This window comes from Diadema antillarum, unplaced genomic scaffold (genome assembly GCF_040938485.1).
Source record: "Diadema antillarum isolate AM-2024a unplaced genomic scaffold, OU_Dant_1.0 seq00000368_RagTag, whole genome shotgun sequence".
Lineage (NCBI taxonomy): Eukaryota > Metazoa > Echinodermata > Echinoidea > Diadematoida > Diadematidae > Diadema > Diadema antillarum.
Window position 1 is genome coordinate 2,216,136 of NW_027271369.1, and position 18,055 is coordinate 2,234,190.

The 18,055-nt window shown below is 38.2% G+C and overlaps 1 protein-coding gene across 1 annotated transcript; it reads left to right on the forward strand.

Annotated features, from left to right (window-relative positions):
• Nucleotides 1–674: 674 nt before the first annotated feature.
• On the forward strand, nucleotides 675–16,514 carry LOC139731370 (uncharacterized). Its single transcript, XM_071642261.1, has 4 exons — nucleotides 675–783; nucleotides 5,491–6,031; nucleotides 6,735–6,865; nucleotides 16,222–16,514. Exons 1-4 carry the CDS (start codon nucleotides 675–677, stop codon nucleotides 16,512–16,514), a joined length of 1,074 nt encoding a protein of 357 aa, XP_071498362.1.
• Nucleotides 16,515–18,055: the final 1,541 nt, after the last annotated feature.

Below are 18,055 nucleotides of genomic sequence, written 5' to 3' on the forward strand. Positions count from 1 at the left end.
ACCCATCTCAACAAAACCTCAGGGGCCTATTTTATGACATGCATATTATAATAACACATAATATTTCAGTTCGAGTGCGTTCAAAGGCATTTCCTAGTGGATGTGCAGGCCCGTAACTAGGGGGAGTTCAGGGGTTTCGAACGAACCCCTCCCCTAGCGAGCAGGGTCCGCTTGAACAAAGAGAAAAAAAAAAGAAAAAAAGAAGTGAAAACTTCTTCCCAAAGCTCCAAATACGACAGAAGATGATTTTTAAAGATAAAATAACAACAACCAAAATAATGATTAATAAAAATCCGTACAAATCCCCCCCCCCCCCCCCCCCCCCCCCCCCAGTGAGACTTTATCCCGCTTGGTTGCTTAATTCCCTCAGAAAGGTCCACTATTTCCAATTTTGAACCCCCCCCCCCCCCTAAAAATCCTAGTTACGGGCCTGATGTGCAATAAGCTCTACTCTATAAAACAAAAGCAAAACAGATTCTCAAATCTTTTGCCAGTTTTCCCACTTTTGCAAATGTATTGAAAACGTATTACCAGGGAGGTGACCTCCCGTGACCCCCCCCCCCCCCTGGTATTTCGTACTAAACAGTGTACTTGCAACAAATAATTATTGCTAATATTGTCTTCTTCTAACTTCTCATAATCGATCGCAATTTAAGGAATGTAATCGATTCTCAATGGTTGACGATGATGATGGTTCGCGTAAGGACATGACAAGTTCAAAGTCATTTAGCCGTGGTTTCCTCCGTGTTCTTGTTGGCCTCTGTCTATGTGTACTAAAAGAAGGTCAGTAAAAACAGCACGGTTTCAAGTATTTCTTGATTTTTCATTGCCAACGATTCAAGTTTACACGTATAAATGTCATGTCAGTCGTTGTTTGGGAGAACACATAACAGTCCCATACGGTGAAGATTGTGTAATCAATAGAAGTTACTCGATTACAATGTCAAGTCAATGTCTAACAGGCTACTGTACTACAAGACTAGTACTAGTATTACTACTAGACAATGACTTACCACATAGAAGAAAGGCTACTAAGTAGAGCGAGAGATTCTAAATTCATTTGTGTGTAGGGTTCTAGTCGAGAGATCGAATGGTTGGTCTACACCACCAGGCCTAGATCTAACAAAGAAACTGTTATAATTCCATTTTATCGTAGCTCAGAAAGTCCATAAAAAGGAATTTGAATTCGGGTTTCGTGATTATGACCTTCCCTTATTGGCTTATCATGTTGTGCTATTTGTGACCCTGGGCTGGTATAGTTTTTTCCGTGGTGGAAGGCAGGTGTTGTGCACGTGCAACTAGCTGCTGTTTGTAAATTTACAACATCCGATCGATGCATTGCAGAGCAGAGGACAAAGAGCTATGATATGAGGACTTAAATTAAGAGTCAAGGAGAAGGAATGTCTCTGGTATGCAGCATGATAGGCCAACGGACCAGGACATGAATTGGATATTTTAAAGTAATTTTACCCTTCATGTGGTGTCCCTTTTTGAGAGTACAAAAACATTCTGAAAATTATTTAAAACCATCATAAGTACCTAAAGCAGTTCTTTACAATATTTATTTTGTTTAAATGTTTGTCCTGCATATTTGTTTTGTTTTTATGTGATGATGGAAAAACCACATTGGACTCTTGTAAGACCAATACTCAACTAAATTACTGCTCAACAGTTAATTTGGGACCCCCACACTCAGAATAGATCTTGATAAACAGACTGGAACTGGAGTGCAAGCTGTACCTGTTCAAAACAGAGAAGCGCGATTTGTTAATCAAGGGGGACCAAACTCTGGAGTCTACTCTAGATACCTGGTGGTACAGTAGACAGAAAGATCTGTCTGTCCGGAGGACTCTTTTATATTTTGCCATTAACGCTGTCCCCGCATACGGAGGAGATCCGTGAAGCCAGACGCAGTCTCCGTATAACATTCCCCGACGGACAGATACAGACCGATCTTTCGGTCAAGTGGTACAGTAGCAGCACTGCCCTGAAACATGAGCTGGGCTGGGAAATGCTGCAACTGCAATGCAGGGAAGGATGCATCGCTACATTCTAAGACTCAAGAGGCACTACAGGATGATTATTCATCCAAGTACGAAAAGCCCTGTATCCAGCGGTCCAAAGGGTTGTACAAGCTACTCTACCTCCCACAAATAAACATTGCTACAAGTAGAGAATATTTCATTTATACCAAGGACAATTACAGAGTGGAACGCATTGCCATTGGCAGCCACAGACATGACAAACAAGGATACTTTCAGAACAGCAGCCTTCCACTGCAATCAACAGCAAAACAACTAGCTTCTAGCTTCTCTCTTCGCGTCGCCAACATCAGTACACCCCCTGTTCAGTTGGCACCTGTACAATACAGGTGTGTTGGACAGTACCCCTGATGAAGAAGAAGAAAAATTATTTGGAAAATGTATTCTTACAAATTCAGGTTTTATTTGACATATGGGCAATTCCACGGTAACTAGGACACAGGTGCCAAAAATTCAAAATGATATTTGTTTCAAACACCATACATTTTCAGACAGTACTTGAGTTGAAGTTTTAAGAATCATTATGTTTTTCACTAAAAGTGGCCATTTTGATTTTCAAAATGGCTGCCAAAATATGCCTATAACTCAATGGTGAAAAGAGTGGATTGTGGCATAACTTACTCTATGTATATCCACTTTATTAGTACTCTAAACAACAATCTTTTATATGTATGCAGTTACCAGAGAAGTCTTTTACCACACGATAGAAAAAAAAGCCGGTTGCTTTAAAGAATTTGCTAAAAACTTTTAATTACTTGGACAATGATGGATGTAACGTCAGTTACCAAAAACAAGGAGTTTTTAACTTTATTCATCAAAGAAAGTGAGCTTTATGATGTAACTTGGGATTTCTAATGTATGCCCATATGCCTTCATTTCAATACCAGAAATAAGGATACTTGGCATACTGGAGAGTCAAACTGATCACTACAAAATGTGTAACGTCAGTTACCGAAACGTCATACACGAGTATGTAACGTCAGTTACCATGACAGTAATTATAACTGAGGCAAAATTTTTGACTCTTGGCCATTTTAATACATCTGGGAAGTCAACTTACAACAAAGAGCAGCAATCCCTTTCATAGGGAATGATGTCATTACCATGACATGTCCATGGATATATTTTTTTCATTTTATTTTATTTCTAAATTTATTTATTCACTCATTTACCATGATTATCTTTTTTTTTTTTTTTGGGGGGGGGGGGAGGGGGCTTGAGCTTTCAATTTTTGATTCAGCACAAGTGTAAGGCTAAATCATCTGGAAGTTTAGTTTGCCACATGCAGTATATGCACTCAAATTAGTACATTCCCAGTCCTACGGGATGACAAAGCTACCAAAGTTTGTAGGCCTAATCAGTGACATGATTGTTTGTTTTTTATAGAAAAGGTGGTTAACATGCAAACTTGTGCACAGCTTTATACCAACAGTTACAATCTTCACCAATGTTTGCTTTTGCCAGCATTTTTCTTTTTTTTTCTGGAAACTTAATAGTCAAGTTTCCACCTCAAGGCAAATGCACAAACAGATATTTCTTCTCTTGCACTTAAATGTGTGGTGTAGTTAATATGGCGCATCTGTATTATGGTACGTAAGGCATGTACTCATTACTGTTTGAAACTTAACACTGATGTTGCTCAAAGTGAGAGGGGATTCTAGGGTTAAAAAACATTGTTCATACAGTGTGTATTTGTTGATTACTTTATTCTATTCATGCAGGGACATTATACAATACATGATAATTATGAACAGGAAGATTTTTTTTAAATCTTAGAATTCTTTCGTTGCAAAGTCCAATTTCTTGGTATCTGGAATGTATTTGCAAGCCGTGATATATCAGTGTAAAGGAAAAGGAAAACAGTTGAATTACTTCAAGCAAGGAATAAACCAATAATGCTCTTTTGACCAAAAAAGCATTTATTTTTCTTCTTCACAGAGAAATGTTAAAAGTGCTACACTTTTCATTTAAATCCATTGATGATGGAGACCTTTTTTTTTTTAATTTATGGCCCTAACAACGCCTTGAAGGAGGAGTAAAATAAAGAAAAGAAGAAGAAATATATCACAATACATTTCATACATATTTATGCATATTTATGAGTTGATAAGTGTGTTTTCCCCATGACCTGAAATATATTTTGATATTTTTTTCAAGCACAAAAATATCCATGTTTTGTGTAGTTTGGTACTGCAAGGTATTATGGGGGAGCACTCTAGATATAGAAACTTTCCTGTTCAATAAATAAAACAAACAAACAAACAAAAAACCCTTAGTCATGTCAATATACATGTATTTATACTTGGAACTGCTTAATCTATTAATGGCTATGTGTAATCATAAATGTTGAATTAGAATTCAATCTTCAGACAAATGTCGAGAAATATCCTCTTGTGCATTTACTTTTGATATTTTTGCCCAACTGTGCTATGCCATGGGGGGGGGGGGGGGGTTGCCCCCAAAGGGCCCAACCCATTTGTGTCTTTAGATTTTGTTTTAATTTGTTGCTAAGTAGTTGCCTGGGATTGTTACTGGTATATTGCAGCAGTATAACAACCTGTTAGTGTTAAATAAATTAGTTGTCTGTAAACCCCATGGCAAAGTATGTGTAACGTCAGTTACGTAACGTCAGTTACTGACATGTTTACCTTTAAGTTTTCATAGAACACAAAGAAAATGGACTAATGTTTCATTTCATTTGTGTATTTATGACTGATGAACCAAGGTATGACTCCATATCAAACAAATCATTCTGAATGGTCAGAATTATGAAAAATCACAAAGCTATTCCCAATCATGATTTTTCATGTGTAAACCCTATGGCAAATGTAAGCGTAACGTCAGTTACGTAACGTCAGTTACCGTCATGCCTTCACTGAAACTGGCATGGTGCTAAAAGGAGACAACTAAAGTGCACATTATTTTGCACACCTGTTCCTAAGAACCTAAGTGTATAGCCATATTAAACACATAAAGGTTAAAAGTCAGGGACATGAGATATTTCCATTTAAATCTACACCATAATTTCCCATGTCCTTTTTCCGTAACGTCAGTTACCGACACATTTTCACTTGCTATGTGATAAGAAATGCAGTTTGAGAGAAAAACTTTCCACCTATTTCTTCATTCCCATGAACTTATTCATCAATGCCAATTGCAAGCCCCAGGTGCTTTCATTCACAAAACTACAAGGTAAACAATTTCATGAAAATCCTTACGCGTAACGTCAGTTACCGTGGAATTGCCCATATCGGTATGAAAGTTAGCTTTGTGTTTAGCTCTCTGAAATTGTCTTGTATTTTGTATCATACTTTTTGCCTTGTGTCCTTTCAAGGGGACATCCCAAGCATTTAATTTTTCATTTTGTGTTGGTAAAAATATAAAATAGTGGAAAGAGAGTCTAGTTTTCATTTTTAAAGGATGCTTTTTCGTTCTCGCACTTCAACAGGAACTGCAGATGGTGACCTGACACATCCTAGGGACATGCCCCGCAGTCAAGCCGGGTCATGTCCCAACTACTTTGAAGAATTCTTCCAGCACGTAGCACGACACAATGGCCAGAACTCAAATCAGACAGATTATGATTCCACCTTTCAGCAATGGCTCTCCATTTCTTTAAGCTCATTGTTGCAGGGATTCAGCCAAATCAATGACAATGAGACCCAGGTTGAGCCACCCCCGGCACCGAGGTTTAAGTGTGGGCTGAACCCACTTGCGCAAAATCGCACGGGACGCGTCAACCTGGTTAACAGCACGGAACTGTCGCGCCTTATTACAGAGCGTCCCAATGCCAGTGAGAGTGAGAACAGGACTGCAGAAAATGGCACAGCAGTGAAGGTCAAGTCTTCTGCTGCTAGTGTTTGTGTCGTGGCGATGTTTTTTTCTACCTCCTGCAGGTTTTCAGCAGCCACTGCGCCAGAGTTCAATGCCCTTGGGAGAGCTCTGGTTGGAGTTGATGTGCTGGCTTTTGATATAAATCTGTCTAGTGGGTGAGAATAACTTTTAAAGTTGCATTACTCTTATAAAGTTGCATTTTGAGTGATCTACAGACTACAGATTTTAGTGTCTCTGTGATGAAAAATTTCTTCTCTACAGAATACTTGTAACACTGTGGTTATATGATTTTCAGCGATGGTGAAGATGATAAGATCCATTCTGCTGTGGCGTTCTGTATGTTGACCCCTCCACACACACGCACACACACACGCATTTACTGTAAAAGTGGAAATTTTGCGGTGTTGAAATTTTCGCACATTTCGCGCAACCAGAAACTAGCGCGAAAATAAAAGCACTTGATTATTTTTGCTTGCCATATGTTCCAGTAGTTGATGTCTTGATTCCGCGGAATTAAAAATACGCGAAACTCTTCTTGCCCGGCCAAGCGCGAAATATTAATTTGCGCTAAAATATCCGCTTCTACAGTACACACATATCCATCCATACACGTATACACATACAATCATCAAAGTCTCTCAGTCACACATAGTGAGTGTTCTGTGGTCAATATTAGTTTGTCACACACATTGTTATTTTTTACTGTGATACATTCTAGATCTTGATTTTAAGTTTGCTAAGTTGACTGATAGCACCCAGGAGAAACTAAATTTCTAGCTGTATATTCCTGGCATATGTATGACAAAATTGAAATACATGTAGTCCTCCAATGTTTTATCTGACTTGTTTTGACCACAGAGTGAATTCAAGATATGGCATTGTGGCGGTACCTACCATAGTATTATTCCATAATGGCAAGCTGGCTGCAAGATATAACGAAAGCAAGAGGACATTAGAGAACTTTGTGGGATTTATTCACAACTTGACTGGTAAGTAGGTGTGGGAATGTAGTGCTATGTCACACAAGCAGATTATTGAGGACCCTTTTAGTTCATGATACTTGGTAGAAGACTTTGTGCATGTGTGTGTGTGTGTTTTGAAAGTAATTTGTTGATTATGTTTGATGATGATAATCTTTATTGTAAAGCGCATAGGGAACATTCATTTGTTTCATGCACTATAAAAATTTCATTATTTTTATTATTATTATTAACTCCAGGCCAATCATGCCTTCATAGTCAAGGACAAACTTTTCATAATCCAAATGCTGCTCACTATTTAAGGTGTTCTGTAAAATTGACTGAATGCAAACAACAACTATGTTGTCATTCTATTTGGTCATTGTTACAATTGTCCTCTGTTTTTTTCATATACTCCATCATATACAGTAATTCCTTCCTATTTCAGTATTGTGTTCTTAGTACTATACATCAACTGACATGGAGTAATCCAATAATGGATTAACTTTAATAGTGAAATGTTTGCAGGTGTACTTTCCTTTTTAGCATTATCAGCAGTAACCCCAGAACTGCTCTAAATTTGCCAGGTGCTAATAGTATCTGATCTAGCTAAAGTTAGTGCAGTACAAAATGTGACCATGCATCACAAACCTGCAGAAGTTTACAGATTATGATTTCTAGTAGGCCTGAAAATAGGTGAAATGGTTCAGCAATATTTATATTTAACTTTTGGTATTTTCTGAATGTTTAACTGTTCATTATTCTTTAATACAAGATGCTTGTCACCCCAAAAATAATTTTGAGTCATGCTCTCACACTTTTCTGTAAAATCATATTGTTGGGTCTGGGGGTTTCCCCCCTTCATTCATATCATTGTGCTGCGTGGAATTGCACATGAAAAATCCTTTAAAAAATTGCAAAATAGTCAGAAGTAGCATTGACAATTTCATAGAAAATCACGAATGAAATATCTTATGCCAAGTTTCAGGATAATCAAGTAATTTTTACGTTATCGGTTTCAAGATGATTATTAAAAGGCACTGTTTACCATTGGGAGCAGTGATTTTAAAAAATGTTCGAGATGTCATATTAGATGCATATGTGTAGTTCAGTTGTATCACAAAACATCCTACCTTTTAAAAATTTTGCAGTAAAGCCTAAAATATATGGAGACATCACTATTTTTCTCAATAGACCATAACTGTAGACGGTTTAGTCTAGAATTTTGTTATAACTATTGTTCACATTGTGAATATTTAAAAGTACTTAACATTGATTATACTGATTCAAATTTTTACATTGGTTGTTTCTATCCCTAACTCACATTTCATGCCTATTTTGAAGCACAAGAGCTGCATTTTTGTTTCATCTGCAAATGGTAAATTATGCCTTTAAAGGTAATTTCTACATAGTGGTTGTTAATAGCTCCAAAAAGCCCATTTTTGCCCATTCACAAAGGGGAATACCACCTGCAAGAGGTACAAGGTAACACATGCCTTCATCATCAGCAAATAGTTTTTGTGGTCTTAGCAGGCTTTGATTCATAGTAGCTTGAGTATGCGTGTGTGTGGGGGGGGGGGGGGGGGGGGGGTTCAAAACAGGTAACAATGACCGGCAGATTAGGTATTGGAGCTACACACAGTAGGATGAACACATTGTACCTATCAAGAACATTGCAATTATTTGCCGTGCAATGTCAGAACTGTAGCTAAATTATGTAAACAAGTTGAGTTGGTATGGTTCTCATCCCCATCTTGAAGGCTTGGGGAGGGGGGGGGGGGGGGGAGTGGGAATCTGGTGCAAAATCTAAAAGATTTTTTTAAAAGTGTTGAATAAGATGTTCATACTTTGTATACTTACAGCTGAAAACTGTGAGCAGAGAAAATGGGTAAATGTAATTTGGTCATCATGTTGATTTAAAAAAAATGAATTTATGTACAAGGTTTCAGTGTTTTGCTTGTTTTAAAAGCTTCTGGGTGTGCCATTTCAAATGAGATCTGTTCATAATGCCAGCAGTAGCAGAACAATTAATTATATCTGCCCAGAGCCTGGGTTGAACATTTGCGATGGCCTGGGACCACTAAAAAATTATGTTGAGCTACCAAGCTTTGAAAATTATATTTTTTGGTGGCCTGATCGTTCACCTAAGATTCAAAATGGATTGTTATGTTTGCTCTTATTTTTGGCCGCTACATTTCTCTTTTTTGAAAGTTCAGACCATCAAAATTTTAGATTTAAAGATTTTAGGGACTCAAATGGGCAACCAGAGAAGAAAATTAGTGTTGAGCCCTAAGAGCATAGTGGATGTGCACATGTATGCAAAGCTCTGCTGTACCAAGGAGGTTCGAGAAATGGAGTCACAACAGTCTTATTCGCTTTGATCCCATGCTCGAAGCTGCCACTCAAAAATATTTGAAATATGTGTCAAACTGGATCTGCTGCTCAGATGCGAAGACAATTGACTTGTGTCTCATTGCATAATCCCAGCCACTTTCTAAGGAATATATGTCTTTGTGATGGTAATTGCTTTTCGCTATCCCTACTTACAAACGATGGGCGGTAGACAATGGTAAAGGCACGGGGATGCATGAATAGAAATTGCTCAAATATTGCTGAAATAGATATGAAAATTACTCGAATGTACGTGATTGTACGCTAATCTGACGTATGAATTTATAAAGAACTATACTTGAAGATGATACCATATTACATGTGTAGTTACATTTTGCGGTAATAAGGAGAAAAGTGATAACGGCTTTCCATGAGGGTAAAATTTCAAACACTTTCACAAAATACAGCTCAGATTTACACTTTTGCACATATTTTCGAACGGAATTGACTTTTGTTTTACATGCTTTATCATTTGGTGAAATTTCATTGCATTTGATATATAAACGAGCAGCATATACCCGATATAATGTTAGCGTTAAAACTGAATCGTCAGATTGCTCAGAAAGATGGCGGCTTCAAGCATCAAACATCAAAGGCACAAATGCACCTGTGGAATTCTTTTGTCTATCCATAGAAAACTGACAGCTGATTGAATAATCATAGTCAGTTGTAACTCCATCTCTCAAACCTCCTTGGCTGTACCATGCATTTTGTGGTTCAAGGTGCAATAAAGCACTCCGACTGTGCCCCCCCCCCCCCCTGTTCCTCATCCTTTAGAGACAATTACCATCTTGTGGAATATACATAAAGAAACAATCTTGTAGACTGTACATTTGTAGATTCTATTCTACATAAAGACATGATCTTCTAGACTCTACATAAAGGCACAATTTTGTAGACTCTACATAAAAAAGGCACAGTTATCAGGCAGAAGGAACCATCTCCCTTGTGCTCCCATACCACACCTGCATCTGGGTGGAGCAGTACATATTTATTTAGTGACTCACCAGTGTCAAGACAACCCATTTACAAACTGCAGTTGAGTCTAAAGCACTCATTAGGCACCATGTACATCAAGAATTTTTGCCTCCTGCATAGTAAATATACAGCCAGATTAATAGTGATTAGGAGAAACAATCACCCCCCCCCCCCCACACACACACACACTTACTGCATTTCAAGATATGGCCCACATTATGAGGTGCAACTAAATCAGTTCCACTTAATTGCATTTTTTTTCACTATGTTCAGATTGTTGAATCAGACAAACAGAATGGGAGCACTTGGTATCATCAAATTTGGACTTAAGATGAAAAAAAAAAACTACTAATGGAATCATGAGGTTTTATACATTTTCAAAAACAATGATATTAGTCGCATCCACATAAACAAAATGGAAGAAATGATGATATAACAACGTCATCTGTCTCCCATTGGCCTGTATGTACAGATTTTCAAATAAATCTTCTTTTGACATGTACATTGTAAATAATAGCTGCAGTCACTGGCAAAAGATCAAGAAGTTTTCACAAAGTTTGCTCATCTTTTCTCGCTGGCAGCCAAACTTCTTGATGTTTAAGTTCTCTTAATTTTGGGTCACTGGCGAAGCGTGGGCAAGAAAGAAAAAAGAGCATGACATGTGACAGCTAGTGACTCTGACATAACAATGCAGCCACGAACATCACAATGACCCCATGCTTCGGAGGTACTGCCAGCAAACCAGTCGCGGACTGGTCACGTGACAATCTTCATGAAGTTTCAGTCACTAGAGTTCACACTGTCAAAAGATTGAGAAGATTGGCAGGGGTCCAGGAAATATACCTAGTTTGAGTGGGAACTTTTGTAAGAAGTTTCATGAGAAGTTTGTGGTAACACTGACAAAACTGTGAGATCTTAAAGATTGTGATCTTGAACTTCATAATCTGTTGCCAGTGTGACTGCAGCTAGTAAGCAAATAATCAACGTTGGTGAAGGTGATGGGACAAACTATCACTTCCGAGGCGATCTGGATGTAGCTATCTTTCCGAAGCGCAGCGGAGGAAAGATAGCGTACACATGCAGATCGCCGAGGAAGTGATAGTTTGTCTCATTGCCTGAAACTAAAAGTTGATTATTTGCTTTATATTCCACATCTAGGGTCCTAAAAATTCCCGTTTTATTCCACATCTGAAACCGTTTTAGCTGTCTTTAGGTATCCTTTTAGGGCTTAGGCTACATATGCGCGTACAACAATTGTAGGTGACAAAACAATGTGAATTTGCTGCGTGCACCGCGCGGCACTGAAGTAAAAGTGCGTTGCACTGTGTACTATCAAGTGACCTAGTTAAATGATAGTCCACAGTGCAACGCACTTTTATTTCACGCGTACTCATCTCGCGTTAAGACTGTATGGACTGCCAGAGATCAGCAAAACAAGCAGACCTGACTTATAGATGACGAAACAATGAATTTGCTGTGCGCACCGCGCGACACTGAAGGGAAAGTGAGTTGCACTGTGTACTATCAAGTGACCTAGTTCTTCTCAGGTGATGTGATGGGCAAAACTGCGCTTTATCACGTGATCAGCTCTTGACCAATCCTATAGCAAGATTCTTAGTATGTGGAATATAATAAGAATTAGCTGTATCCTCATCTCTAATTATTACAGTTGTGCAATAACCTAGGAATGATGACTTCAAGGGGATAGGTATCTTTGTGGATACTTGTAGATTTGACCAAACATGTGATATCATCGTATTTGAGGGTACAAACCAATGGAAGAAATCAGTTGTGAGGACAGTGAGGTGAAGTCATCATTGCCTAGTGAGCTTTTAATTTGTGAAAGTGGGTGCAACCAATACACTTGTATCACAATTCTTTGAAAATAATGGTTCAAACTGGAAAATCATAATTTCATATTTTCGTCCTATTTTGGATCTTTCTTTATTTCTTTCTCCTCAAAAATTGTGCAGAGGTTAGCTCAGAAAGTGCATTGCCTATGAATGTCAAATCTATACCATATATGTATCATGTCCCAAAGACGACAGATCAAATAAAATCATAGTGATCAGTCGACCGTGACGTCACTATAACGTCATTATATGAAAACACATTTTCATGCATATCTCATTCATAGAATCGAATTCTTCAATGAAATTTACGTCACATATATTTTAAGTCAAGCGGATACTACTCATATTCTCAAAATTCATATTTATCTTAAAACGTGCGCGTATGCGCGCGTTGAAATATTTGTATGCTCAAATCGAGCTAAAAATTTTTTTGCACACGTTTCAGACCATTTGGAGCATTTTTTGAAAAATTGAAAAAATTGGACGGACGCGTACGCGCGCACACATATTCGCACACACAGCTCATATGCAATAGAAATTTTCAGTTTTTTCACACGGATCGGATGTCCAAAATGTCAAGGAATATTTCTACCAAGTTTCAAGTCGATCCGACTCAATATGACGTCATACGGGCCCGTCAAATTCAAAATTCTGTGCGTGCGTCAATGGGGATACACAGTGCAACTATGCCAAAAAAACGCCAATTTTAAATCGGATTTTACTCGTCAGGATGGACGGTGACCCCCCATTTTCTTGACATATTCTGAAAGCTGATGAGTTGTACATGTCATTTCATGGGTTGGCTATGCTGACAAAATGATTAAAAGATATCAAATTTCTTAATACAGTAAAAACAGTAAATTTTCAAAATGACGTCATCAAATTTCAAGTTAACTCGAGCGTATCTCACTTATCCTTTGCAAATTTTCACCCAAATTTCAATATGTTGTAGCTTATGAAATGTTCTTTCATAAATGTGAAAACATAATTTTGATTGGATGACGGCATCACCTCGTAAAAATGGATTGAAAGTAACCTTGTCAAATTTGACCAGTTTACGTGTAATCTCTATGGGAGTGCAGTTTTTATGGAAATGAAAATTGACATTACTATCTTTATCGAGCACTAGCTCACTTATGCTTTGATAAATTTCTCCAAGATTTTGATATGTTGTAGCTGAGACTTTGGGCTATCGTAAGTGTGCCCTTCGTTTTTTCATACGATGTCGGGATCACGTCAAAAAACATACTTCAAATTAAAGTTTATCTTCGATGTATTGAAATATTTCTTTCTTTTTGCAACTTTATGTGCAATAACTCAAGAAAAACATACCCTATCACCACCACATTTTGCACATGTTTAGTTTATGTCACGAATATTATTTCATAAAATAACAACTACTTGATGAGATGCCATCTTGGGTATGTAAATTAGGGTCAAAGGTCATAGATGTTTCATCCTTTATCTTGGTGAATATATGTCCTATCTTTCCCATATTTTGCACACGTAAAAACCATGTTACAAGGATCATTTCACAAAATAACCACTTTTTGTTCAGATGCCATCTTGTCTGTGCAAATTGGGGTCAAATGTCATATGTACTTCTTTCTGTATCTTCGTTATGACGTGTTATCTCTATGGGAGGGAATTTTTTTAAATGTGAAAATTGACATGATTGTCTTTATCGAGCACTAGCTCACTTACCCTTTTGTGAATTTCTCCCAGATTTTAATATGTTGTAGCTGAGACTTTGCGCTATCGTTATATGCCCTTCTTTTTTTCATATAATGTCGGAATCACATTAAAAATCTTGGTTGAAATTAAAGCTTATCTTCGATGTATTCAGATATTTCTTTCTGCAATTTTCTTTGCAATAACTCAAGAAAAACACGCCCTATCACCCCGATATTTTGCACATGTTTAGTTCATGTCACGTACATTATTTCATGAAATAACAACTACTTGATTGGACAATATCTTGGGTATGTAAATAAGGGTCAAAGGTCATAAATGTTGCATTTTGTATCTTGGTGAATACCTGTCCTATCTTTGCCATATTTTGCACACGTATATAGACGATGTCGCAAGAATCATTTCACAAAATAACCACTTTTTCCTCAGATGCCATCTTGGGAGTGTAAAGGTGGGTCAAAGGTCATATGTATTCGTTGCTGTATCTTCGTTATTCAGTGTATACAGAATTTGGTACCAAACATGGCAGATATGACTCCCTTTTCTAAATGAGAATACAAACATCACACGGCCAATGTCTCTAAACACAGATGAAACTTGTATTGTCATGCCTATTGCGATCAGGACTCGAATCATTGATTAAAAAAAATCGGATCACCTTAATTTGTCAGTGATGACAAATTACAATCTCTAGTTTTACTTGATTCACTGAAGTCACTTTGAACATGGCACAGATTTGCACTGTAAAGATGATTAAGTCTCATAAAATAGTAAATGCATAATGTTCACTGTATTTAAAATTCGGTATTGGTGAGTGTTTGATCTTTTCATTGCATTATGCATGTACATTGAACTTTACATGTTCAAGGATGTGTGTAAAGCATTGACATTGTTATTGCTGCCTTACCATAATACAAACTGAAAATACAAACATGTAAGCACAGGAATAATGATATATGCAGATCAAAGATAATCTTTCACTGTAGATACTGAAAGATAGAAAGAAACATGCATTCCATGGCAGAGGCAAATGTTAAAGACAAAAACAAAACAAATTATTTATTAATGTAATCTGTTTGGCATTTGCACAGCACTGTTTCTGTGTGTTTGATTGAAGTCCTTTTTAACTTCATTTGTCTGTCATTATATTTACTGCATTAACACTCATCATAACTAGCTGTACAATAATTGATAAGATGCTTTATGTATGGTTCTAATTTATCAACCCTTCAATTACAAGAGCCCAATGGGTCCTGGGCAAAAGTCTATGGGGACTTTAGAATTTTATAGGGAATGGGTTAATGATTAAAATTGTGCTTGTATAAACATGCATTTAGTACTTGAATGGGGAAGTAAGTGATGTCAATAATCAGTAATGATATATAGTGACTACAGTAGCCAAATCAACCATACAAATTCAAAACTGTGGTCAAGTTTCTATTTGACTAGGAGGACCCCCCCCCCCCCCCCAAATAAATATTTAGATAGTGCTTGGAGGTGGTAGAAGAATGCTTTAAAAGATTAAATCTAACTTAGTTCAGAGTTGTGGTTTAATGCTTTAGACTGCAAATAGGAGTGTCTTTGTAGTACTTCCTCTCTTGTTATCAGAGTCAGTTCCATCCTGTGTCTAAGTTGGCTTGATGTATAAAGTCTCGGTTGATAAAGATTAAACAAACACTATGATGGAAGATTCATCAAACCCGGACATGAAATAAGAAATGTACAGAATCATATGCTTGTTTTCTTTGCTCTCTGTTTTTGAAGGGGTATGAAATCCCCAAATACATGTTGATTGAGTGAATGCAACAATATTAGTAGAATTCATCAGTGAAAGTTTTAGGAAAATCAGGCAATCTGTTCAAAAGTTGTGAATTTTTGGAGTTTTGGTGATGAGGCCACTGGATCAGAAGACTACTACAGATTATGACATCCATGCACTACCATATAAAGAAAACAGAAAATTCAACGTAATTTCACTTTTCTAGCATAGGGAAAGAGCACTAGACTTCTTTCAGGAAGCAGGGGGAATAATATTACCCTTGACATATGTTAGTAACAAGTCCAGGAAATGTTTGTTTTTCATATGTAATGATGTTATGTAGAATTTTCTCTTATCTATGATATATCGCGGTGCATATAATACATCATGTTATATAGTAGTCTTCTGATCCAGCGGTCTCATCATAAAAATTTCAAAAAAAACTTTGAACGGATTGTCTGATTTTCCTTAAAATCTCACTGATGTGTTCTGGTATTGTTCCTGCATTCACTCATTCTACGTGTACAGTGTGTTTGGGTTTCATTCTCCTTAAATTTCCTGTCTTTTGTTAAAGTATGATTAATGGCCAATCCTTGGTCCAATTATCGCCAACATCCATGTTATCTACTTCTTTCCCATATTCTTCCATATTTAGGTGTGTTTTGAGTGATGATTTGAATAACTTTGTCTTCTTTTCTCCCGACATGCCTCAGGTTTGCAAGCAAATAAGTCAATCTTGGTCTCGGACGAGGACCATGAGGGACCCATCCCAAGTGTTGCCATCATTGGTCCGGACTACTTCCTCTGGTTCTCCAATGTGTTCCTGGTCCTGTGTGGCCTGGGATTCCTGCAGCAGAAGGTGGGTGCAGCGGTCCGGGCCAGATTTGCCGCCGCCCACGAGTACCTGGCCCAGGTCTGGAGGACCGGGGAGTTCTACGAACAGGTGGGCATCGCAGACAATGAGCACCACCAGCAGCCTGAGCCCAATGAAGAGCAGGTGCAGTGAGCACCGACTGACTCGATGGGACAGACTCGGTAGGACAGAATCTGGTCTATTCTGCTACGTGTGGCGGATCCTGGCTCAAATAGGCAGTGCCTATCCTGTACATCACACAGGAGGCCAGAGAGTTTACGGTGCTGAGGCGGTCATAGAGTCAGCGTAATAATAGTCTGTGATCCCAATGTTGTAAGGGTGATGAGAGTTTCGATGGACCCTTCAGCAGGATCATGTTTTCATAGCTTTACTGTTGTAACACAAAGTTACAGTGTATCCCCGATTTGTAAGATGGCAGAGTTAAATGTACACTGTAAGTCTTGACAAGATATGGGACAGTGTTAACAACTGATGCATCACGCGTTACCCCGGGGTACCGTAGTACCCCGGGTTACCGCATTGTGTAGCGCCACCTCACGTCCACTCGAGGACAGCCGCAGAGAAATGCATGCACTGTGTGTGCGTGTACATAGTCACTCCCATGCCACTGCATGTTATACGATGCATGCATGGCACACTATGCTAGCAATAGCGTGTGCTTCAGTGCACTGCAGTGTAGTGGCTAGCACCACTAGCTCCAGCACCAAAATAATTTCCACTTTTTGGCTGCCCAGGGTACAACCTTTTTAAAAAAATAAATAATTCAACAAAATGGCTGATTTTCATTTGGTACCCCGGGATACCATTTATGTCATCATGTGTGAAATGATTGGTTTCTGCTGACAATGGGTATCTCACAATTTGAATGAAGCGAAGACAGTACTGCAACAGAAACAAGATTTGTTAATTATATGTGACCCGCTACAACAAAAGGATCCTAAAGTCGCTGATGGGTGAGCTGAGAAAATCGAGTTTGAAGTCAGATCATCAAAATCTGTCAAAACATTCGGACTTCTGTTTTTGACATCATTTTGTAGTCTAATGTATCTTCTATCACCTGCCGAAATTTCGAAGCTAAATGATGAAAGGAAAGGCAAGAAAATAGCATTTTTCTGGACCATGATATTCCGACTTTCAATGGAACAGAAACGTGTCCGAAGATTTGGATTTAACGCCGCCCCTAGACTCCGCCCCTAGACTCCGCCCCTAGCAACGAGGGAGTGATCTCATTGGTCAGAGTATGGCATCCTGGTTACTGATTGGTCGTGCATTGACCGCTGGCGCTAAGCTTGAATGAACATCGCGGAGGTTGCTAGGAGCGTACCTTCTTTCGTCAAACGGTGAAAACTGTCTTGCTTCCCCTTGATCATGATAGCGTCGGAAGGAAAGCTTTGAACGCAGTTTTCTTGAAACGCTGATTTCTTAAACCACTCAACATGTGCTAATAAAATCATCCATATCTCCGCAACCGATTACTTTTATGAGTCATGTTATATGACATTAAAGTGGAAGAGTAAGGGAATAATGTCATGTCATTTTCAGAAAAATGTCCTCCCCCGACTTTCGGATCCTTTTGTTGCAGCGGGTCACATATTCCTCATCAGTTTCATGAGTGTATTTAGCACTCACACATGCTCTCTTTCACACACACACACACACACTCATACAAATGC

What these genes read in the sequence shown, in the direction of transcription:
- LOC139731370 (XM_071642261.1), top strand. Translation starts at nt 675, where the DNA reads ATGGTTGACGATGATGATGGTTCGCGTAAGGACATGACAAGTTCAAAG. An exon ending in TCTATGTGTACTAAAAGAAG is followed by an intron (nt 784 to 5,490) that starts GTCAGTAAAAAC and finishes GCACTTCAACAG; the next exon opens with GAACTGCAGATGGTGACCTG. An exon ending in ATTTATTCACAACTTGACTG is followed by an intron (nt 6,866 to 16,221) that starts GTAAGTAGGTGT and finishes GACATGCCTCAG; the next exon opens with GTTTGCAAGCAAATAAGTCA.